The following is a 25,143-nucleotide window of genomic DNA, read 5'->3' on the forward strand; positions in this document are numbered from 1 at the left end:
TTCACACTGAACGCATCAGGCCAATGCGTCAAAGCTTTCCAACGCGTCGTAACACCAGGCCGATGCGTTTCCAACGCGTCGTGAAGTCAGTTGCTTTGCTTCGCTAGCGTAAAGGGGGGCGGAAATTGTTATGTCACACTCTGGCTGTTTCCACAACCCGAAAAAAGTTGAGCGATCGCCATCTTGAATTTGCATCACCTAAACCACAAAAAAGCTTTAAAAAAACAGCAGTAGAACGTTTCTCCCATCACCCTGCTGGGAGAAGCTTTTTTCAGCTACTTTTCAGAGTGACGCCAAACGAGGGAGGACTGACGACTTGGTGGGATATCGATCGAACCGCGACAGCGGGTCGAACCGCAAGGAGAAGCCGGGATTTGTGGCATCATCCGTGGGCAGTGCGAGGCAGGCAGCCAGGGTGATGGAGGAGATCCACTCAGTCCGAAATCTCCCACTTTTTGGATATATGCAAAGTCCCAGTTTGACCAGTGGAGTTTAGTTCTGCAGCTTTATTGAAGTGAGAATAATATAAAAGTAAAACGTGACATTTACTGCACTGCTGTGAAGGTTTATTGATCGGCTAACGTTAGCTTAGCCTTTTAGCACAGTTGATCTGAGTGAACACTTTGTAAATGGTTCAGTCTTTTTTATTTTTACCAAATAAAGCTGCAGCTTTTTTCAGAGACCACAAAAGCTCAACTTTAAATAATTTTTTTTTTTTTTCCTGGCATTTTTTTCCATCATTGTTTTTTTTTTTTTTTAGATATAAACTGTTTACTGTTTCTTTGTATGTTAAGAAATATTAAGAAATAATATTTGAAGAAATATTATTTGTCCCAATCAGGAACATTTGCTGTGCAGACAACCTAAATACAGATGCACTTCAAAAACTTCCATTGATGAGCTGAACCCCATGAAGTCCAGTCGAAAGAAAACATTTCTGTATTTCAAAATAGGAGAAAAGTGTCTTCAGCAACACCACCAGAGTTCAAAGCTGCAGGAGAGACCTTCATATGGTCCCGAGAATCCAGCATAACATCACCTGCTTCTAAATAAAAGGCTCTTTCAACAGCAACTATTTAATTATTTTTTAAAAAAGCTGTTTCATTTTATATTTTAGCAAGTTGAAATTACTAAAAAAAAACATCATGAGGTTTATATCACAGAAATCCTACTTTACAATCACACTGCAGTCACTGTTAAATTATTTTCTGTTGCATTTATGGGTGATTCTTTAACTACAGGCACTATTGGCCTTGTAAATGTAATTTCCACCACACCATTGCCTTACAATATAAAGCGCCTTGGGGCAACTGTTTGTTGTGATTTGTTGTGCTCTGATGTCACTGTTTATCTCCATAGAAACTACCCACACAATCTTTCATACAAACTTTTTAAAGGGACATTATTGTTGTGGTGGAAATTACGGCAATACTGTGGGACAACTACATTTAGTTAAAAAAAATCACAACAGTTGTATGACATTGAATACCCCAATTATGTTTTGATTATTTTACTGATATTTTATTCAGAGATATTTTAAAACATTAGAAAAAATGTTTTTTTACTATTCATTTTCATCATTGAAGATCATAAGTCTGGGTGTGGGACAAGCACAAAATGGCAATATTTGCATATAATGATGCTGAAAAAAGGTGAAAAAGTCATCATAGACTACTAGGACAAATTTCTTAAAACACTTTCATTGTAAAGATAACTATAAAAGTGTGAAATTTCTCCTTTTTTCTTTTTTTCATAAAATATGATCAAGGGACATAAAAGTGCCCATAGTCTAAGAATCACCCTTATAATAAACATTTGTATTTATTTACAGTGTCTGTTTTTTCTGGTTGAAATGAGATATAAATAATCTATCAGACTTAAAAAAATTACAAATTTCCATGTTATTTTATCTGTCTAAAAATAAATGTCCAAGGTTCCTTATGTTAAACAAAAAATGATCTAATCTGAAATAACAGGTGGTTTTAGTTTACAGATGAAAGGTTTCTAAAGAACCATTTATTGATTTATTTAGCTATTTTAATTACATGTGTTCTAAACATTTTTTTAACAATAATCAGAAATTTTGAGGTAACAAAACAACAACAACAAAAAACCATTTCCAAGGACTTTTCTTCAGAAAACTGCTCCATAAATGAGCAGTCCTGTGACACGTTTCTGTTTTGTAGAGCTCAGTGGTTTCTGCACTGATCTGTTTTGTAGAGATCAGTGGTTTCTGCACTGATCTGTTTTGTAGAGATCATTGGTTTCTGTGACTAGTTTCCGTGTTTTGGCCCGACGCATCGCTCCTACTGGACAGCGCGAAGCTACGTCACAGCTCAGAGCGTCAAAAGTTGGATTTGGTTGAACTTTGACCGCGTCAGCCTGCTGACAAGTGGCAATGCTTGTCAGAAGCGTCGCTTTAGCTCAGCTTTTGATGCAATGCTTCTGACGCCTCTAAAAAACAATGCGTCTCATTGAAAATGATGCTTTTTAGACCGATTCTTGACGCCTCTGACGCTTCCGACACATTCAGTGTAAAAGGCCAATTAAAATGCCTCTTAAAATTTTTCAAGGTTAATCATCTTTGAATTTGTCCAAGGTTTGTGTCCCAAGAATGTTCCCTGTGAATTTGAAGACTGTGGCAGAAATAGTACTGGACTTATGCTGAACACAGACAGATGAACAGACAGACGGACAGACAGACGGACACGCAGGGCCTCATGTACAAAGACTTGCATAGATTTCCTACTGAAACATGGCGTACGCCAAAACCCAGAAACAGGCGTAAGCACAAAAATATTCAGATGTATCAAAGTGTGTGTAGGTATGGATCCATGCATGCGCACATGCCCAAATGTGGCCGCGCTGATTTACATTTGGATAAATTACACAAACACACTATTTACACACAAGCAGCCCTTTGTGGGATTCATAAAGTTTTTTTGATTGATTGAGCAGCTGCCATCGTGCACTGTGCTAAACACCAGCCTGATGCACATTTGCGCATCACATACGATGTGAACATGTGTGCAGTCAATAGCTCCAATTACATAGAAACCAGCTCTCGCTGTAAATGGTGCTTTAATATTGGAGTGGGATGTATCTGCATGACTTTTGGATGATTCCATTCCACACAGCTGGCATGGCTCAGCTCAAGGTTGACTGGCACACTCCTGACTGATCGGCCAGCTCATGCTGAAACGCCTGTTTCCAGGAAGCACAGCATGGTCAGCACCTGTGTGAGCACAGGCAACCTCTTGGCTCGTCACTGTATTGCACTCTGGGATGGCCGTAGTTCTGCGAACAGCTCCAGTAACAGTGTCCTTGATATTCAAATATATTCATCAAAATTGGTTTATGTGCCAATTATCATCATTTGCAAGTAAATCCTCATGTTCCCTGAATACACGCTCACGTCAGATTGCACCATTTCAAGGTGCTCTGATGCTAATGCAGCAAATGTGCCATTGTATGCATCACTTTGTGCATGCTTTTATATCCATCTATATAACTGCAAACGTGGGATGTGTTAATTACTCATCACTGTGTTGCTAATGTGCACATCACTCTGATGACTTCTTGTTTTCGCACTATTAACGGTCTCAGCATCACATTCACATGTCCGCAGTGGAACAACAGCTGTAGAAATGTGTACGCCAGCCAGGATTTTGCGTGATGCACTGCACATTTCCACAGTCATTTCACTTTTGATACACCTGAACATTGGTGTGGAGACGGACGCACGGCATGTTTTTGTGCGTAAGAGGCCCCAGGTCTTTCCAATACCCGATCGCCATATGTTGGCCTCAGGTAATTAAATAAAGAGCTTTTAAAAATGCATCTCCAAGTGCTTAATTCTAGAAATAAAAAGTGTAGTTTGAGTTACTTGGGAAGTGAATTATTATCAGGGTTCTGGTGGATCGATCACACTGGGTTCAAAGATCATGTATCTTCTGTGCCCTCAGTTCAGATGTGAGTGGGCATGATTCTTCTGAAGATTTGTGCTTTGTCTCATAGTGATGCTTAGGGTTGGCAACTCTCTGAAAAATAAATAAGGGACACCTCACTGGCAGGACTGACCGGCCCATGGAAATATAGACTGGAATGGACATGCGCGCCTCTATCTATTAGCGTCACTCAGGACAGGAAGGCGCCATTACTAAGGGTAGAAATGTGCAGCTCATCAATAATAAACTGACCACTTTTTTTTTGCACTAGCGTCACTATTTCTTAATGGATTTTAATAAATGTAGGCTTGTTTCAAAGCCCTTGAAAGCTCTTTCCAATGCACCTATGCATGTGTGGGTGAAAAAAAAAAAACTTTTATGTAAAATGCAGAAATTTGGGGAAATTACGACAAACTGCGCTGCTTTTCTCGCTCTATTGTCGCTATTTGTTAACAGATTTTAATAAAATTAGGCTTGTTTTAAAGCCCTTTCATTGCTCTTTCTAATGAACCCATACATGTCTAGGTAGAAAAAAAAATGTTTTATGTAAAGTGTGGAAATTTGTGGAAAATATTCCATTCTGTTCATTTACTGTGATTTTTTTTCCCTGTCATCATAATTCTCGATGGATTTTTATAAATGAAGCCTTGTAAGTTGTATTCACGCTAATTAAAAGCTCTAACGAACCCATACATGTCTGGATAAAAAAATCCTTATGTATTAAAATATTAATCTGAAGTATGCCTTGCCATTGTGCTCATTTACCTTGCTGCTTTTTCCACTGTAATATTATTGCTAGTCTTTTAATGACAACATATATATGATTTTTACTAACATTTTATTACAAGTAGATATAAAGTCATTCAGAATTTATGACTTTTGACCCTCAGTCAGGGTAAAAAGTACCTCCTCCATCCCCTCCAAACACACTGTTAAAATTTGTGCCCACCATGTACATATCATATTAAACAACAGCTGCAAGTATATATATAGCCATAAATATATTTAAACATTTTTGTTTCCGCATGTGAACACAGCTTAATGAAAAGAACTTATGGCTTTGAGTTATAGTCTCAGTATACTGACATTAAATTGCGGCATAACGACTTTAAAAAAGACATTTGTTTTACATAATTACATTAAGGCTCTTGTACAGTTCATTTTAGTATTGGAGAATTTGTTTTTGTGGTTCGTGCAGTTGATGGTGGAGCACTGGCTGCCTTTTTTCTCCTCATATCGCTTCTGTTTAACAGGATCAAGGTCTCTCTCCACCCTCAGTAATGGCCACCGTGGGGCACGCCGCTAGTCACGTGACGTCCATTCCAGTCTCTATTTCCATGGACCGGCCAACTGACCATTGCCTTCACCCTTCCCAGCGTGTGTGTGAAACAATTTTTAACCATTTCACTATTGACTTGACCCTGAATTTAAGTAGATGCACACATGCATTTGTTATGATATGAACATGCAGAAAACAAATTACTATTTAGCAATTTATTTTTAGTGCAAAATAAATTTTCACTCACAATTTCAATATGAGCATCCTGTCCTGCTTCAAAGTATAAAAAAAAAAGTATTTAAAAATAAATCTTTCTCTGTCGTGTTATTGTTATAAAAGTGTATAAATTAACAAAAAAAATATCATCCAAAACAATGTAACAGTGAAAGTCTGAAAAAGTAAACAACACAATACTTATAGCTGTTGTCGCGCACCTTTTCCCATTTGCCCATGTATTTTTGCTTTCTTTTTTGTTTTGTTTTTTTCGAGGAGGAGTAACGACATTACAGACATTGCTGTTCGTAGGCGTATCTGCAGTGCCAGTGTCGGTGTCTGTGTCGGTATCAGCCATGCTGCTATGGTCGTCTGACGACCGTCGTCGGCTCATGATTCTCGTCCGGGATCTTCTTGCGAGCAGATGTCCCTCGACCAGTGAGATAAGAGTGATTCTGTATCGTCAACTCGTGTCTGTCAGCTCATTGGTGAAGAGCAGGAGAGAGGCTGGGATCAAATTTACCGTAAGTTTCCATATAAAGTGCCTGTCAATTCCATTGACATTTTACAGACTTTTTGATTCTCACAGAAATACGGGACAAACTGCATCCCGTTTCAGGTCAATACGGAACGCACACTTTTATTTCCAAATAAGGGATGATTCTGTTTTTCAAGGGACGGTTGGCAACCCTAGTGATGCTTCACATTGCTGCTTTTCAATATAGCTGCAGACTTGGCGTATATGAGACAAACTGATTTTGAACTCCCCTGTGGAAAGTATGGCCACCGGCCCATCCATTAAAAACACTATTTTTCTAATTTAAGAGTGTCGTGTGTGTGGTCACGGGTAGCTCTGTGTTTGCTACTCGCTGCACAAAGGTGCTTTGATAATAGGTCTGGGTCTCTGTAGAACAGCATTTGGGACCAGACCCGGACCACAGTCCACCGATTGATGATGGCAGGTCTAGATCTTCAAAAATATACCCAGGGAACACATTTTGAGTGTGAGTTTATTATGTGAGTTTCTCTGTGAATTTTCAGACCTTTTGTCTGACTTAGTGCTTAGCTCAGATATTATAATTATAGTGGGTGATTTTAACATCCACACAGATGCTGAGAATGACAGCCTCAACACTGCATTTAATCTATTATTAGACTCAACTGGCTTTGCTCAAAATGTAAATGAGTCCACCCACTACTTTAATCATATCTTAGATCTTGTTCTGACTTATGGTATGGAAATAGAAGACTTAACAGTATTCTCTGAAAACTCCCTTCTGTCTGAGTTTCATTACAAGTTTCATTACACTAGAAGTCTTTCAGAAAGCACTGTAACTAGGTTTAAGGATATGATTCCTTCTTTATGTTCTCTAATGCCATATACCAACACAGTGCAGAGTAGCTACCTAAACTCTGTAAGTGAGATAGAGTATCTCGTCAGTAGTTTTACATCCTCATTGAAGACAACTTTGGATGCTGTAGCTCCTCTGAAAAAGAGAGCCTTAAATCAGAAGTGCCTGACTCCGTGGTATAACTCACAAACTCGCAGCTTAAAGCAGATAACCCCTAAGTTGGAGAGGAAATGGCGTCTCACTAATTTAGAAGATCTTCACTTAGCCTGGAAAAAATTACTCATAACCATCCCAAAGACATATCGTTATCTTTGGCTGCTTTCAGTGATGCCGGTATTTGGTTAGACTCTTTCTCTCCGATTGTTCTGTCTGAGTTATTTTCATTAGTTACTTCCTCCAAACCATCAACATGTCTATTAGACCCCATTCCTACCAGGCTGCTCAAGGAAGCCCTACCATTAATTAATGCTTAGATCTTAAATATGATCAATCTATCTTTATTAGTTGGCTATGTACCACAGGCTTTTAAGGTGGCAGTAATTAAACCATTACTTAAAAAGCCATCACTTGACCCAGCTATCTTAGCTAATTATAGGCCAATCTCCAACCTTCCTTTTCTCTCAAAAATTCTTGAAAGGGTAGTTGTAAAACAGCTAACTGATCATCTGCAGAGGAATGGTCTATTTGAAGAGTTTCAGTCAGGGTTTAGAATTCATCATAGTACAGAAACAGCATTAGTGAAGGTTACAAATGATCTTCTTATGGCCTCAGACAGTGGACTTATCTCTGTGCTTGTTCTGTTAGACCTCAGTGCTGCTTTTGATACTGGTGACCATAAAATTTTATTACAGAGATTACAGCATGCCATATGTATTAAAGGCACTGCGCTGTGGTGGTTTGAATCATATTTATCTAACAGATTACAATTTGTTCATGTAAATGGGGAATCTTCTTCACAGACTAAGGTTAATTATGGAGTTCTACAAGGTTCTGTGCTAGGACCAATTTTATTCACTTTATACGTTTCCCTTAGGCAGTATTATTAGACAGCATTGCTTAAATTTTCATTGTTACGCAGATGATACACAGCTTTATCTATCCATGAAGCCAGAGGACACACACCAATTAGCTAAACTGCAGGATTGTCTTACAGACATAAAGACATGGATGACCTCTAATTTCCTGCTTTTAAACTATTGTTATTGTACTTGGCCCCACAAATGTTAGAAACATGGTGTCTAACCAGATCCGTACTCTGGATGGCATTACTCTGACCTCTAGTAATACTGTGAGAAATCTTGGAGTCATTTTTGATCAGGATATGTCATTCAATGTGCATATTAAACAAATATGTAGGACTGCTTTTTTGCATTTGTGCAATATCTCTAAAATTAGAAAGGTCTTGTCTCAGAGTGATGCTGAAAAACTAATTCATGCATTTATTTCCTCTAGCCTGGACTATTGTAATTCATTATTATCAGGTTGTCCTAAAAGTTCCCTGAAAAGCCTTCAGTTAATTCAAAATGCTGCAGCTAGAGTACTGACAGGGACTAGAAGGAGAGAGCATATCTCACCCATATTGGCCTCTCTTCATTGGCTTCCTGTTAATTCTAGAATAGAATTTAAAATTGTTCTTCTTACTTATAAGGTTTTGAATAATCAGGTCCCATCTTATCCTCATAGTACCATATCACCCCAATAGAGCGCTTCATTCTCAGACTGCAGGCTTACTTGTATTCCTAGGGTTTATAAGAGTAGAATGGGAGGCAGAGCCTTCAGCTTTCAGGCTCCTCTCCTGTGGAACCAGCTCCCAATTCAGATCAGGGAGACAGACACCCTCTCTACTTTTAAGATTAGGCTTAAAACTTTCCTTTTTCTAAAGCTTATAGTTAGGGCTGGATCAGGTGACCCTGAACCATCCCTTAGTTATGCTGCTATAGACTTAGACTGCTGGGGGGTTCCCATGATGCACTGAGTGTTTCTTTCTCTTTTTGCTCTGAATGCACCACTCTGCATTTAATCATTAGTGATCGATCTCTGCTTCCCTCCACAGCATGTCTTTTTCCTGGTTCTCTCCCTCAGCCCCAACCAGTCCCAGCAGAAGACTGCCCCTCCCTGAGCCTGGTTCTGCTGGAGGTTTCTTCCTGTTAAAAGGGAGTTTTTCCTTCCCACTGTCGCCAAGTGCTTGCTCACAGGGGGTCGTTTTGACCGTTTTTTGTAATTTCTGTAATTATTGTATGGCCTTGCCTTACAATGTAAAGCGCCTTGGGGCAGCTGTTTGTTGTGATTTGGCGCTATATAAATAAAGTTGATTTGATTTGATTTGATTTTGCAGGGTACAACCAATAAAACTAGAGAGGCAAACCAAAGCCTGTATTGATCGTTTGTCATTATGTCACATAAGTGACATCATGATGACATCACTAAAATGTCAGAAAATCACATTATAACTCGGGGGGGGGGACATATTTTCCTTGACATCTGCAACCAACAGGGTTAGATTATGCATGGCTGGATTATTGGTCTCTCTTTTAGCACTCCTCTTGTTGTGTGGGCCGCCAGAAGAGGAGGTACTGCTGGCCCACCACCAGAGGGCGCCCTGCCTGAAGTGCGGGCTTCGGGCACGAGAGGGCGCTGCCGCCACGGACACAACCGGGAGTGACAGCTGTCACACATCAACTCATGACAGCTGTCACCCATCTTCATTTCATCACTCCATAAAAGCCGGATGTCATCTCCACCTCGCTGCCGAGATATCATCTACCTGTGAAGGTACTTTTCTCTGCTGACCTAAATCATTGAATAATAACCTGAACTTCTTTGCAGCCGTATTCCTGTGGCGTTTCATTATCTGTGGATTGGCGTTTGGTGTGAACAGCGACGGCTTCGCTTCACACCCAAACCAGATAAGTGGTTAGACAGGAGCTGCACGAGTGTGTGATTAGAGGTGGAGGTGACTTTCCACCTTCTGACTGTTTTTCTTACTGGGTGTGCACACACCCACATCTCACTGTTTGTGCTCCTCGCCAGCAGTACCAGATCCGACAGTCGGGGACGGTGATCACCTGGGAATTCGGGACTTGGTGGCTCCAGTATTCTCCGGGTTCTGTGGCGGTGGAGATCGTGTGGTTCCGGCTCTTCTTGGGACAGACGTCTTCTATCCTCGAGCCTGCCCACACGTCACCTTGGTGTATTGACTGCTATCCGATTCTGTGATTGTCTGTATAATCGTTGTGCACATTCACAACATTAAAATTGTTACCTTTTGGCTCATCTATTGACCGTTCATTTGCGCCCCCTGTTGTGGGTCCGTGTCACTATACTTTCCCCAACACCTCTTTTATCTTGAAATTAGATGGCCCATTGTTCTCTGCACAACCATTGACTAGATTGGTTAGTTCAGATGACAGGATCCCTTGTACAGAATGTTAATTTTGCCTATTGTGACACTGCCCCAGTTAACATGTTTAGCAAAATGCTTGATCTTACAGATATACCACCAAATCGACAATGTATCAATCATTAATTTAGCAAAAGAAATTTCAAATTAGTTCTTGCCTCAAGCATTCACAGAGTTGCCACAGCTGCATTTTTCCCGAGAGAACTGGGTTACATTTGATTGTTTGTCATTGGGTTGAGTTTTTGTGTCTGCTGGTTGGGTATGATAGTAACATTATTGGGCTTAAAAAGCAGCATATATGATTTTACCAGAAGTATGAGTACTGGTGACCCTGGTCATAGACTCCATGCTATGCACAAAGAGTAAAATAGCAAAATGCACAAGGAGCCCCCCCGCTTATATTTAATATGTTAATGGTCAGAATGGCAATTGAATTTTAACTTAGCTAGCACAATCATAGTTTCCAACTCTATCAGTTCACCAAACTTCTTGTGGTCCATTTATGCTGTTTTAATACAGTGTTACTTTGTGGTTCAGCCACTACACAGCAGTTAACATCAGAGCTGTTTCATCCTTGTGTACAGACATGATGGATTAAACAAATAAGGTGAGTTATTTGTAGTTTTTTTTTATGTATCAGTTGTCATTTTCACAACTGAATTTCAACTGTGTTCATGCCCCAAGCACAAGTAGAGTCTGTGCTATTCACAAAAAGTTCCTTCCCCTTCATTCATGCCACAGTGCCAACAAAATGTCCCAAAGGACCTAGTTTCAAGACAGATCTAACTAAACTGAAAAAAACAACAACAAAACAACAACAACAACAACAACAAAAAAACAAACAACAAAAAATAAAACTGCAATTGTAGGAGCAAAACCAAGGGAGGTGATATGGAACAAGATAAGATCTGTTCCCAAATGTGGTATTGCATTCACATTCAGGGTATGTACTGGCCCTCTGATGCCTTCCTTAATCATCATACTGCCCTGGGGTCCGAGGGCATTTTTTGGACAGTTTACTCGCCTGGCATAAATGTTTTATTATTGCTGTTCACAGCTCTCCCTGCATCCCACAATCAAGTTTGATATTCATATTTTTTAGGACAACCTGTACTTTCAGAATATATATGCTATAGTGGTGTTTTAAAATGTAATAAAGGTTTACAATCAAAAATAAGAAAGGAAAAAGTAAAGTGGAAATAATTTTCCACACACATTTATTGAAAACACACAGCAAACTATAATAAACTGTTTTGACACTTTAAAAAGGTAATTTTGGGTCTTGTGTAAAAGACTGTACAACAAAAAGGTTCTAACAATCAATCAATCAATCAATCAAATTTTTTTTATATAGCGCCAAATCACAACAAACAGTTGCCCCAAGGCGTTTTATATTGTAAGGCAAGGCCATACAATAATTATGTAAAACCCCAACGGTCAAAACGACCCCCTGTGAGCAAGCACTTGGCTACAGTGGGAAGGAAAAACTCCCTTTTAACAGGAAGAAACCTCCAGCAGAACCAGGCTCAGGGAGGGGCAGTCTTCTGCTGGGACTGGTTGGGGCTGAAGGAGAGAACCAGGAAAAAGACATGCTGTGGAGGGGAGCAGAGATCGATCACTAATGATTAAATGCAGAGTGGTGCATACAGAGCAAAAAGAGAAAGAAACAGTGCATCATGGGAACCCCCCAGCAGTCTACGTCTATAGCAGCATAACTAAGGGATGGTTCAGGGTCACCTGATCCAGCCCTAACTATAAGCTTTAGCAAAAAGGAAAGTTTTAAGCCTAATCTTAAAAGTAGAGAGGGTGTCTGTCTCCCTGATCTGAATTGGGAGCTGGTTCCACAGGAGAGGAGCCTGAAAGCTGAAGGCTCTGCCTCCCATTATACTCTTACAAACCCTAGGAACTACAAGTAAGCCTGCAGTCTGAGAGCGAAGCACTCTATTGGGGTGATATGGTACTTACTACGAGGTCCCTAAGATAAGATGGGACCTGATTATTCAAAACCTTATAAGTAAGAAGAAGAATTTTAAATTCTATTCTAGAATTAACAGGAAGCCAATGAAGAGAGGCCAATATGGGTGAGATATGCTCTCTCTTTCTAGTCCCCGTTAGTACTCTAGCTGCAGCATTTTGAATTAACTGAAGGCTTTTTAGGGAACTTTTAGGACAACCTGATAATAATGAATTACAATAGTCCAGCCTAGAGGAAATAAATGCATGAATTAGTTTTTCAGCATCACTCTGAGACAAGACCTTTCTAATTTTAGAGATATTGCGTAAATGCAAAAAAGCAGTCCTACATATTTGTTTAATATGCGCTTTGAATGACATATTCTGATCAAAAATGACTCCAAGATTTCTCACAGTATTACTAGAGGTCAAGGTAATGCCATCCAGAGTAAGGATCTGGTTAGACAACATGTTTCTAAGATTTGTGGGGCCAAGTACAATAACTTCAGTTTTATCTGAGTTTAAAAGCAGGAAATTAGAGGTCATCCATGTCTTTATGTCTGTAAGACAATCCTGCAGTTTAGCTAATTGGTGTGTGTCCTCTGGCTTCATGGATAGATAAAGCTGGGTATCATCTGCGTAACAATGAAAATTTAAGCAATACCGTCTAATAATACTGCCTAAAGGAAGCATGTATAGAGTGAATAAAATTGGTCCTAGCACAGAACCTTGTGGAACTCCATAATTAACTTTAGTCTGTGAAGAAGATTCCCCATTTACATGAACAAATTGTAATCTATTAGACCAATATGTTATATTCAAACCACCGCAGCGCAGTGCCTTTAATACCTATGGCATGCTCTAATCTCTGTAATAAAATTTTATGGTCAACAGTATCAAAAGCAGCACTGAGGTCTAACAGAACAAGCACAGAGATGAGTCCACTGGAGAGAAGCTGCAGAGAGGTGTGTAAGACTACAACTCTGCTTCCTGGTCCCAACCCTGGATAGTCACGGTTTGGAGGATTTAAGAAAATTGGCCAGATTTCTAGAAATGAGAGCTGCTCCATCCAAAGTGGGATGGATGCCGTCTCTCCTAACAAGACCAGGTTTTCCCGAGAAGCTTTGCCAATTATCTATGAAGCCCACCTCATTTTTTGGACACCACTCCGACAGCCAGCAATTCAAGGAGAACATGCGGCTAAACACGTCACTCCCGGTCCGATTGGGGAGGGGCCCAGAGAAAACTACAGAGTCCGACATTGTTTTTGCAAAGTTACACACCGATTCAATGTTAATTTTAGTGACCTCCGATTGGCGTAACCGGATGTCATTACTGCCGACGTGAATTACAATCTTACCAAATTTACGCTTAGCCTTAGCCAGCAGTTTCAAATTTCCTTCAATGTCGCCTGCTCTGGCCCCCGGAAGACAATTGACTATGGTTGCTGGTGTCGCTAACTCACATTTCTCAAAACAGAGTCGCCAATAACCAGAGTTTGATCCTCGGCGGGTGTGTCGCCGAGTGAGGAAAAACGGTTAGAAATGTGAACGGGTTGGCGGTGTACACGGGGCTTCTGTTTAGAACTACGCTTCCTCCTCACAGTCACCCAGTCGGCCTGCTTTCCCAGCTGCTCGGGATCTGCCAGAGGGAAACTAACGGCGGCTAAGCTACCTTGGTCCGCACCGACTACAGGGGCCTGGCTAGCTGTAGAATTTTCCACGGTGCGGAGCCGAGTCTCCAATTTGCCCAGCCTGGCCTCCAAAGCTATGAATAAGCTAAACTTATTACAAGTACCGTTACTGCTAAAGGAGGCCGAGGAATAACTAAACATTTCACACCCAGAGCAGAAAAGTGCGGGAGAGACAGGAGAAGCCGCCATGCTAAACCGGCTAAGAGCTAGTAGCTGCGCTAAGCTAGCGGATTCCTAAAAACACGCAAAGTGAATAATGTGTAAATAATTTAGAGGTGATTCAGCAGAAGGAGTGCTTTAGTTAAGGCACGTGAAGATTACACTGGGAAACAAATCGTTATCTAGATAACTAGATCAATCTAACTGCGCAGATTAAACAGCTAACAGATACAGCAAAACACTGCTGTGCTCCGGAACAGGAAGTGATACAATACCGCAGTGAGAGCCAACCACCAGTAGAGGCAAGCAACAATAAACACAAATGCACATTTTGAACAATATATACACAATGGTGTATGCATTTTATTTGTCTTCATCTCAAAGCAATTTCTGTCTGCTATTACGCAAAGGTCACATCACCAACTTCTACTTCTACTGTGTTTTGGAGTGTTCTGTCCTGCTGTGAAAGCAGCTTTCACACTTTGGTCCACTTTGGCTCCTAAAGCCCCTTTCACATTGGCGTATTTGTAGAGCTGCTCATTGCAGCGTATCGTCTACGCTGAGTTGAGCAGCTCTACGCCCACTTTTAGCAGCTCTACATCGAGTTTTTGCTCCCTATGCAGCAGTATGTTGAGGGCTACACGCGTAGGATGGAATCAATTAAACATGTTTAATTTTCTAGTGTAGTGTAGTGTAGTGTAGAGCGCTGAACATAGTTTTAAGCAGGTCTGCGCAGCACAGCGTTACTGCATGTAAGCCTGTGCAACACAGTGCACCTGTACACAACAAAAAACTGAATGCGGCGTCAGATGCAGAACATGAGCACACAGCCCACAGCACCTGTGTGTTCAGAACAGGGAATCAAACCTCAACTCAGAAATCCAGAAACACAACAGAAACAGCAGGTCGGTCCCACACTCTCTCTCTCGCGCACACTCTCCCTCTCTCTCTCTCTCTCTCTCTCTCTCTCTCTCTCCTCTCTCCTCTCTCTCTCTCTCTCTCTCTGCCTCTCTCTCTCTCTCTCTCTCTCCTCTCCTCTCTCTCTCTCTCTCTCTCTCTCTCTCTCTCTCTCTCTCTCTCTCTCTGTGTGTGTCTGATCAAAACTGTGACTTTAAAATAAAAGCGCACTCGCTGCATGTCGGTGAGCTCATCAAACGTCCTGATTGTGGCAGTAATGCAACTGTAAAAAAACCTCATGATGCAGTCCACTGTTTTCCAAGTGCAGTGATGTGTTCTGCACAGCCAGCAGGAGTGAAATGGGTTTAAATAGCAGCAAGGTACACGCAACTGTGTGCACACATTAAAAAAGCGAACACACGCAGCTGCAGTATGAAACGAACACGGAAAAAGGCTGAGTACGCGCGCATTTCGGCCGTATTTAAATGAAACACAGCGCTGTAATACGCAGCTCTACGAATACGCCAATGTGAAAGGGGCTTTAGACTCTAAGGAGAGGCCCCTCCCCCCTTGCTCCATTGATATGGTAAATGGTGCTTTACGCCGGAGCGAAAGAGCTTGCCACAGGCTTATTCAATAACATTAACAGGCAATGACTAGTGGAGCATCTCTGAAACTCACACACTCTGTGTTTGAGCACATGAGATTGTATGAGAGGCCCTCCATCTTCTCCCTTTGATGACTTTCACTGATCGCTGTGCATAATGGTGCAGGGCGCATTGGAGCCAGCAGCAGGGGGGTATTCAAACGGGCCAACTAGTAACACATTACTGTTAAAAACAATCTTTGGTTTATCATGTGAGGTAAATCTGCCCTACAATTGGATTTTGGAAAACCAAGTGACGGTGAACCAATTCCGATTGGACACTCACATTTCGCACGTCATCACACAGCTTCGATGAGGAGAACAAAGATCATGGATGGCTGACTTGAAAGTCTTCTGAGTTAACTTTTCAGCAAAAAAGTAAGATTCTATCTCTATTCTATTCTATTCTGTTAAAAAGTTATTTATAATTTAGTAAAACTTGGTCTCAACCATCGTATACGACAGCATCGGCCCCAGAGGGTTAACTGTGAAGGGTACAAGAAGGTAAAGGGGAATTAGGATATTTTCAACCTTTGCTGTATTTTGAGATGTTTTTGGGTGAAATTTCTCACTCTGGACAAAAATGATCGTAATCGGTCCAGTATGGATTTAGGACATTAACCCTCAAGGGATAAATGGCTATAAAATGTAAGTCTACAGGGCAAGTTAAAAACCTCACAGTGAACCTCGACTTGCTGCTGCTGAACTGGCAAAAATGTCATTAGAGGGACTTTGCAATCTTGACATATTGTAGCGGACAAGCTACACCTTGCACAAATTCACCATAAACACTTTTCTGTCACCAAGCACAAAATCATGTGTGATTTCACTGTGTTTGTTTCAGTCTGCAACATATCCGATGCAAATTAATGTCTGCCAACAGAACTCCTGCTTTATGTATGCTAATGCATTTTCACGTCCAACCAGATATTAACATGCCAAGATCCAACGTGTATTCGATCCAGACATTTAAAGGTTTCTTTCTGGTCACTGCCACCCCACCTGTTCTCAATCATATACAAATGATCAATGTGGGTCAAAGCCTGTCGCCCGAGTCTCACTGTCCTTCCTTTGTACACATAAACCAACCATTTCATGCTTTATTGTTTACCAACTTGTATAAATGGTGTAAATATGGAAAGTAAAGATAGACTCTTCACTTGTAAGCTTACTCAGTGTGTGGACTCATTTTTCTCTCATGCTCACTATTCACGGCAGATATGTAGAGGTATTGCTCAATGTCAGGAGCCTGGCTCCAAAGCTCCACACTGATGACACATAACTTCCACATCAGTGCACCACGACATGAAACGCAAACCTCTATATCATGTTTACATACATTCATAGTTATATAGTGACCAAGGCAAACTCAAGAGTGTTTGGCTCCTGGTGGCATCATCAATTAGCTAATCTGCTGTAACATTTTGCCTAAAATGTAGCATGTAAAATTCAGATGGCTACACACATCTAGAAAAACAAGTGACTCTGCCCAGTGACATATGTATTCCCCATAAGGCATATCGTTCCTACAGACATACAAATGCAGAAATACAGCACCTATTAGATGATGAGTGTCTCACCTGACGGGACTGCTCCTGCTGTCGGGATCTTGGGCAGTTACAGCTCCAACTTCTGTGCCACTTGGTGTGTTCTCGTAAACGTCCAAGATGTAGTAATCCATAGAAAAGACTGGAGGCTCATCCACATCTCCGATTGTGATTTTAAGGGTGGCAGTGTCTTTGAAAGAACCAAGGTAGGAAAAACGCGGATCCACGTGTGTGTTCATCCCCTCAATGTGGAGCGTGTAGGTCTTCTTTCTCTCATAATTCAGAGGCTGAGAAAACAGAATACAAAAAATGTTACAAACACTATTGTTTGGGAAACAGAACAAGCCTGTACCTAAAGATGATGTTGAGTGTAAATCCAGTATAATCCCTGAGACTCACTGGTGCTAGCGATTTCCACAGTGCGAACAGCCTATGACTGTACACAAAAAATGTAGAAAGTTTGGCCTACTAATATGTCTTTTGGACTACAGTTTGCACCAGAGTATTTGTCACTCATACAGTTATATGTTTAACATATATATATATATATATATATATATATATATATATATATATATATATATATATATATATATATGCACACATGAATAAATGAATTTATTTATATGGCACACAGATGAACAACAACAAAGACAATAACAATACATAAAAAGAACAATGTACAGACAACCCGTGTAGCCAAAAGGGTGAAGGCAGAAACAAAGCTTATAAATACCCTCCCCTTATCTTTGGCTGCTTTCAGTGATGCCGGTATTTGGTTAGACTCTTTCTCTCGGATTGTTCTGTCTGAGTTATTTTCATTAGTTACTTCCTCCAAACCATCAACATGTCTATTAGACCCCATTCCTACCAGGCTGCTCAAGGAAGCCCTGCCATTAATTAATGCTTCGATCTTAAATATGATCAATCTATCTTTATTAGTTGGCTATGTACCACAGGCTTTTAAGGTGGCAGTAATTAAACCATTACTTAAAAAGCCATCACTTGACCCAGCTATCTTAGCTAATTATAGGCCAATCTCCAACCTTCCTTTTCTCTCAAAAATTCTTGAAAGGGTAGTTGTAAAACAGCTAACTGATCATCTGCAGAGGAATGGTCTATTTGAAGAGTTTCAGTCAGGGTTTAGAATTCATCATAGTACAGAAACAGCATTAGTGAAGGTTACAAATGATCTTCTTATGGCCTCAGACAGTGGACTCATCTCTGTGCTTGTTCTGTTAGACCTCAGTGCTGCTTTTGATACTGGTGACCATAAAATTTTATTACAGAGATTAGAGCATGCCATAGGTATTAAAGGCACTGTGCTGCAGTGGTTTGAATCATATTTATCTAACAGATTACAATTTGTTCATGTAAATGGGGAATCTTCTTCACAGACTAAGGTTAATTATGGAGTTCTACAAGGTTCTGTGCTAGGACCAATTTTATTCACTTTATACATGTTTCCCTTAGGCAGTATTATTAGACAGCATTGCTTAAATTTTCATTGTTACGCAGATGATACCCAGCTTTATCTATCCATGAAGCCAGAGGACACACACCAATTAGCTAAACTGCAGGATTGTCTTACAGACATAAAGACATGGATGACCTCTAATTTCCTGCTTTTAAACTCAGATAAAACTGAAGTTATTGTACTTGGCCCCACAAATCTTAGAAACATGGTGTCTAACCAGATCCTTACTCTGGATGGCATTACCCTGACCTCTAGTAATACTGTGAGAAATCTTGGAGTCATTTTCGATCAGGATATGTCATTCAATGTGCATATTAAACAAATATGTAGGACTGCTTTTTTGCATTTGCGCAATATCTCTAAAATTAGAAAGGTCTTGTCTCAGAGTGATGCTGAAAAACTAATTCATGCATTTATTTCCTCTAGGCTGGACTATTGTAATTCATTATTATCAGGTTGTCCTAAAAGTTCCCTGAAAAGCCTTCAGTTAATTCAAAATGCTGCAGCTAGAGTGCTAACAGGGACTAGAAGGAGAGAGCATATGTCACCCATATTGGCCACTCTTCATTGGCTTCCTGTTAATTCTAGAATAGAATTTAAAATTCTTCTTCTTACTTATAAGGTTTTGAAAAATTAGGTCCCATCTTATCTTAGGGACCTCATAGTACCATATCACCCCAATAGAGCGCTTCGCTCTCAGACTGCAGGCTTACTTGTAGTTCCTAAGGTTTGTAAGAGTAGAATGGGAGGCAGAGCCTTCAGCTTTCAGGCTCCTCTCCTGTGGAACCAGCTCCCAATTTGGATCTGCCCCTTGTGATTTGGTGCTATATAAATAAAATTGATTTGATTTGATTGTACTGCCAAATTCTCTGCAACGCCTTTGGAGACGGCTTATGGTAGAGAAATGAACATTCAATACACGAGCAACAGCTCTGGTTGACATTCCTGCTGTCAACATGCCAATTGCACGCTCCCTCAAATCTTGCGATATCCGTGGCATTGTGCTGTGTAATAAAACTGCACCTTTCAGAGTGGCTCTTTATTGTGGGCAGTCTAAGGCACACCTGTGCACTAATCATGGTGTCTAATCAGCATCTTGGTATGGCACACCTGTGAGGTGGGATGGATTATCTCAGCAAAGGAGAAGTGCTCACTATCACAGATTTAGACTGGTTTGTGAACAATATTTGAGGGAAATGGTGATATTGTGTATGTGGAAAAAGTTTTAGATCTTTGAGTTCATCTCATACAAAATGGGAGCAAAACCAAAAGTGTTGCGTTTATATTTTTGTTGAGTGTATATATATATATATATATATACATGAATAAATGAATTTATTTATATGGCACACAAATGAACAACAACAAAGACAATAACAATACATAAAAAGAACAATGTACAGACAACCCGTGTAGCCAAAAGGGTGAAGGCAGAAGCAAAGCTTATAAATACCCTCCCCTTATAACATAAAAAAATAAAGAATGCATGCATGTATAAATATATATACTCATAACACCAACACAAAAAAGTGCATGAACAATGTAACTTAATCAGTCACTAAAATTTCAGAAAACAACCAAATAAACAATAGTGCACAATCCCAAGCACAATGACAAAATTGGTAAACCTAATCCTTGAAGCTATAACGGGCAAATAGCCTTTTAAAACCAACTAATGTACCAAGTATTTTAATATTGTCAGAACACTCACACTCACTCAACCACTAAGTCCAATTAAGGGTCACGGGGGGCTGGAGCCTATCCCAGCAGTCATAGAAAGTGAGGCGGGGTACACCCAGGACAGGACGCCAGTCGGATCTTTAATTTCTCAAATAATAATGTTCCTCTCAAACTGTAGCTAGAGTCCCTCATTTTAAACAGATCTTGGACCTGTAGAGGCAAAATCTTATTTCTGACTTTATACATAATTTGTATCAAGTCCCAGAATTTTAAAAATTGTAAATAACCAAATAATGGATTTGTTGGCTCACAATACAGTTTATTACTGATAATTCATATAGCTTTCTTTTGCAACAGAAATAGTGGTTTACTGTTAGTTCTACATGTATTTCCCCAAACCTTAACACAATATGTCATATATGGAATGAGTAATGTACTGTATGATATAAAATGGATAATGAATGTTGGGAGAGGAAGTTTTGGCTTTTGCCATTTTACATTTAACATAATATAAAACACTTTGATCCAGCAGGTGTGAAAGCTGCCTTGGGCCATGGGCCAGCCCAAAAGACCAACGTGTGGTCTGCCTAAAGGAGGTGATCTCAGCACAGATCCATGGTATGGTGCATTTGCCGTGTGAAAACACTTCCAGAATAGTTCAAACTTTAGAACCATTTTACAGGAAGTTGAGACATGTTATTGCCACCCATTCAACAGTCGCAAAAACAGACAATATTTTAATTAATTTACCTCATTAAAACCAGGATTATAAGGATATGGCATCTCTACTGATGAAGAAAAAACCTCTATGGTGCACCTTAAAATTACATGAATTCAACAAACGGTACTCTAGTACTAGGCCCTTTGCTTATAATTCCCGTTGAGTAGCTATTTCAACTGTGTGCTATTACCTTTTTGAGGCTGATAATTCCCTCTCTCGTGTCCCTGTCAGAGGATATGGAGAACATATTGGCGCCCTCTGAGTTAATGATGCTGTACTTGATGTCTGCATTGATGCCAAGGTCCTCATCATTAGCTTTGATCTTCCCAACAGGTTTTCCTACTTGAGCAGATTCAGGAACATACAGCTGGTAATTTTCTGTGGAAGAACATTGGGGATTTAATCAATGGAGAAACAGCAAAACACAAACAAACAACTCATTTGAAACAGTAACTTCATGTCACTGCCTGAATGTTCCCATGAATCAGCTTAGTTAAGCACTTTGACTCTGTCACCAAATTGTCCCGAGGAAATGCCATTAAAAATTCTGCAGAGTTTAAACTGACATTAAACGCTAAACCAAGTCTGATAGCACTGCAGCAGAGCAGATCCAACTGGCGCAAGATTATTTAGAAAATGTTGATTGGTGTAAAATAGTTTTCACTGCAGCAAAAAATGAAAACCCGAAGGGATTGTGCTTGAGGAGGCACTTTCAGAGACAAAGAATCACAACTTCATCATCCCTTAAAATTTTAATTCACACACACACACACACACACACACACACACACACACACACACACACACACACACACACACACACACACACACACACACACACACACACACACACACACACAAATTGTGCTAATTATGGCCATTTTAACTGCAGTATTAGCCTTTTAAAGCTATATGATGGAAAGGAGGGTAAATGAGAGGACTCTTTGCTATAGTCTGATTTGCTATAAGATTGACATATCATTAAAGCTGTAATCCCATTGTGCTTTTTCTCATCATTTGGGACATAAAAAGTAAAATTCAACTTGTCAAGAAGTTATTTTGAACTTTGACCAAATTGAGAGATAAGGTGAGAAGCTCGGTCATCCGTGAGTTGCTCGGAGTAGAGCCGCTGCTCCTACCCATTGAAAGGAGCCAGCTGAGGTGGTTCTGGCATCTGGTAAGGATGCCCCCTGCGCACCTCCCTAGGGAGGTGTTCCAGACACGTCCCTCTGGGAGGAGACCCTTGGGAAGACCTAGCACTAGGTGGAGAGATTATATCTTCACACTGGCCTGGGAACACCTTGGGATCCCCCAGTCAGAGGTGGTCAACGTGGCCAGAGAAAGGGAAGTCTGGGGTCGTCTGCTGGAGCTGTTGCCCTCATGACCTGATCCCAGATAAGCAGATGAAGATGAGTGAGTGAGGGATGAGAGTGAGTGAGTGACCAAACTGAGTTAAAATACAGCGACAAGGCACCATCAAACACTTTCTTTGGTGATATCATAGATGACACGGGGAACGTTGAGGTGAACGAGTTGAGTGCCTCGTGTAACACATCTCCTCATCTTCCTGTAAACTGTCAAACTCCTACATATCACACCAGGCGCAAACAGACAGTCGTGGACGTTATATCAAATCACAGACAGCTGAGTGATAAAGCGTGATACTCCCTGTCAACAACACCACCGTACCCACTTCTGACATCTACAGCATCCTTCAGTCCTGCTAAATTGCAAAACTGGGTGATTTTTCATCAGAACATGGCTGCAAGTTTGCAAATATGTGATATGCAAAAATAAAGGCTCTTTTTGATTACTGCATCTACGTGATGGAATGCCCCCTCAAGCATCTACCCACCATTTTTCAGATGAAAGCCGGTTAGACCCCCCACCCTAACTTAACGCACCATAAAAAAGGCAACATATAATGAGTTTTCATGATGTTTTTCTCATCGCTTTCATGTGATGACATGAATATGCACTGTTAGTAGTCACATGTCAATCTGAGAGTTTGCAGTACAAGACTTGCGAAGAAGGCAGAACAGATATGGCACCATCTGGCACTGAAGTGAGTTATTTACACTATTTTTTAAAAATAAAATCAACTTTATTTATATAGCGCCAAATCACAACAAGCAGCTGCCCCAAGGCGCTTTATATTGTAAGGCAAGGCCATACAATAATTACGGAAAAACCCCAACGGTCAAAACGACCCCCTGTGAGCAAGCACTTGGCGACAGTGGGAAGGAAAAACTCCCTTTTAACAGGAAGAAACCTCCAGCAGAATCAGGCTCAGGGAGGGGCAGTCTTCTGCTGGGACTAGTTGGGGCTGAGGGAGAGAACCAGGAAAAAGACATGTTGTGGAGGGGAGGAAAGATCAATCACTAATGATTAAATGCAGAGTGGTGCATACAGAGCAAAAAGAGAAAGAAACACTCAGTGCATCATGGGAACCCCCCAGCAGTCTAAGTCTATAGCAGCATAACTAAGGGATGGCTCAGGGTCACCTGATCCAGCCCTAACTATAAGCTTTAGCAAAAAGGAAAGTTTTAAGCCTAATCTTAAAAGTAGAGAGGGTGTCTGTCTCCCTGATCCGAATTGGGAGCTGGTTCCAGAGGAGAGGAGCAGGAAAGCTGAAGGCTCTGCCTCCCATTCTACTCTTACAAACCCTAGGAACTACAAGTAAGCCTGCAGTCTGAGAGCGAAGCGCTCTATTGGGGTGATATGGTACTATGAGGACCCTAAGATAAGATGGGACCTGATTATTCAAAACCTTATAAGTAAGAAGAACAATTTTAAATTCTATTCTAGAATTAACAGGAAGCCAATGAAGAGAGGCCAATATGGGTGAGATATGCTCTCTCCGTCTAGTCCCTGTCAGTACTCTAGCTGCAGTATTTTGAATTAACTGAAGGCTTTTCAGGGAACTTTTAGGACAACCTGATAATAATGAATTACAATAGTCCAGCCTAGAGGAAATAAATGCATGAATTAGTTTTTCAGCATCACTCTGAGACAAGACCTTTCTAATTTTAGAGATATTGCGCAAATGCAAAAAAGCAGTCCTACATATTTGTTTAATATGTGCATTGAATGACATATCCTGATCAAAAATGACTCCAATATTTCTCACAGTATTACTAGAGGTCAGGGTAATGCCATCCAGAGTAAGGATCTGGTTAGACACCATGTTTCTAAGATTTGTGGGGCCAAGTACAATAACTTCAGTTTTATCTGAGTTTAAAAGCAGGAAATTAGAGGTCATCCATGTCTTTATGTCTGAAAGACAATCTTGCAGTTTAGCTAATTGGTGTGTGTCCTCTGGCTTCATGGATAGATAAAGCTGGGTATCATCTGCGTAACAATAAAAATTTAAGCAATGCTATCTAATAATACTGCCTAAGGGAAACGTGTATAAAGTGAATAAAATTGGTCCTAGCACAGAACCTTGTGAACCTCCATAATTAACCTTAGTCTGTGAAGAAGATTCCCCATTTACATGAACAAATTGTAATCTATTAGATAAATATGATTCAAACCACCGCAGCGCAGTGCCTTTAATACCTATGGCATGCTCTAATCTCTGTAATAAAATTTTATGGTCAACAGTATCAAAAGCAGCACTGAGGTCTAACAGGACAAGCACAGAGATGAGTCCACTGTCTGAGGCCATAAGAAGATCATTTATAACCTTCACTAATGCTGTTTCTTTACTATGATGAATTCTAAAACCTGACTGAAACTCTTCAAATAGACCATTCCTCTGCAGATGATCAGTTAGCTGTTTTACAACTACCCTTTCAAGAATGTTTGAGAGAAAAGGAAGGTTGGAGATTGGCCTATAATTAGCTAAGATAGCTAGGTCAAGTGATGGCTTTTTAAGTAATGGTTTAATTACTTCCACCTTAAAAGCCTGTGGTACATAGCCAACTAATAAAGATAGATTGATCATATTTAAGATCGAAGCATTAATTAATGGTAGGGCTTCCTTGAGTAGCCTGGTAGGAATGGGGTCTAATAGACATGTTGATGGTTTGGAGGAATTACTAATGAAAATAACTCAGATAGAACAATCGGAGAGAAAGAGTCTAACCAAATACCGGCATCACTGAAAGCAGCCAGAGAACGATATGTCTTTGGGATGGTTATGAGTATTTTTTTCTCTAATAGTTAAAATTTTAT

General features: G+C 40.4%; 1 protein-coding gene across 2 annotated transcripts in view; it reads right to left on the reverse strand.

Annotated features, from left to right (window-relative positions):
- Positions 1-25,143, reverse strand: part of LOC117507760 (cadherin-18) — a 480,214-nt gene that overhangs the window by 161,296 nt on the left and 293,775 nt on the right. For both annotated transcript variants that reach the window (XM_034167572.1, XM_034167578.1), the window contains exons 6-7: positions 21,155-21,342; positions 17,120-17,373 (exon numbers count right to left, since the gene is read on the reverse strand). In XM_034167572.1, coding sequence (XP_034023463.1) covers positions 17,120-17,373; positions 21,155-21,342 — 442 coding nt within the window. The remainder of the gene's footprint in view (positions 1-17,119; positions 17,374-21,154; positions 21,343-25,143) is intronic.

Source organism: Thalassophryne amazonica, chromosome 1 (genome assembly GCF_902500255.1).
Source record: "Thalassophryne amazonica chromosome 1, fThaAma1.1, whole genome shotgun sequence".
NCBI classification, from domain to species: Eukaryota; Metazoa; Chordata; class Actinopteri; order Batrachoidiformes; family Batrachoididae; genus Thalassophryne; species Thalassophryne amazonica.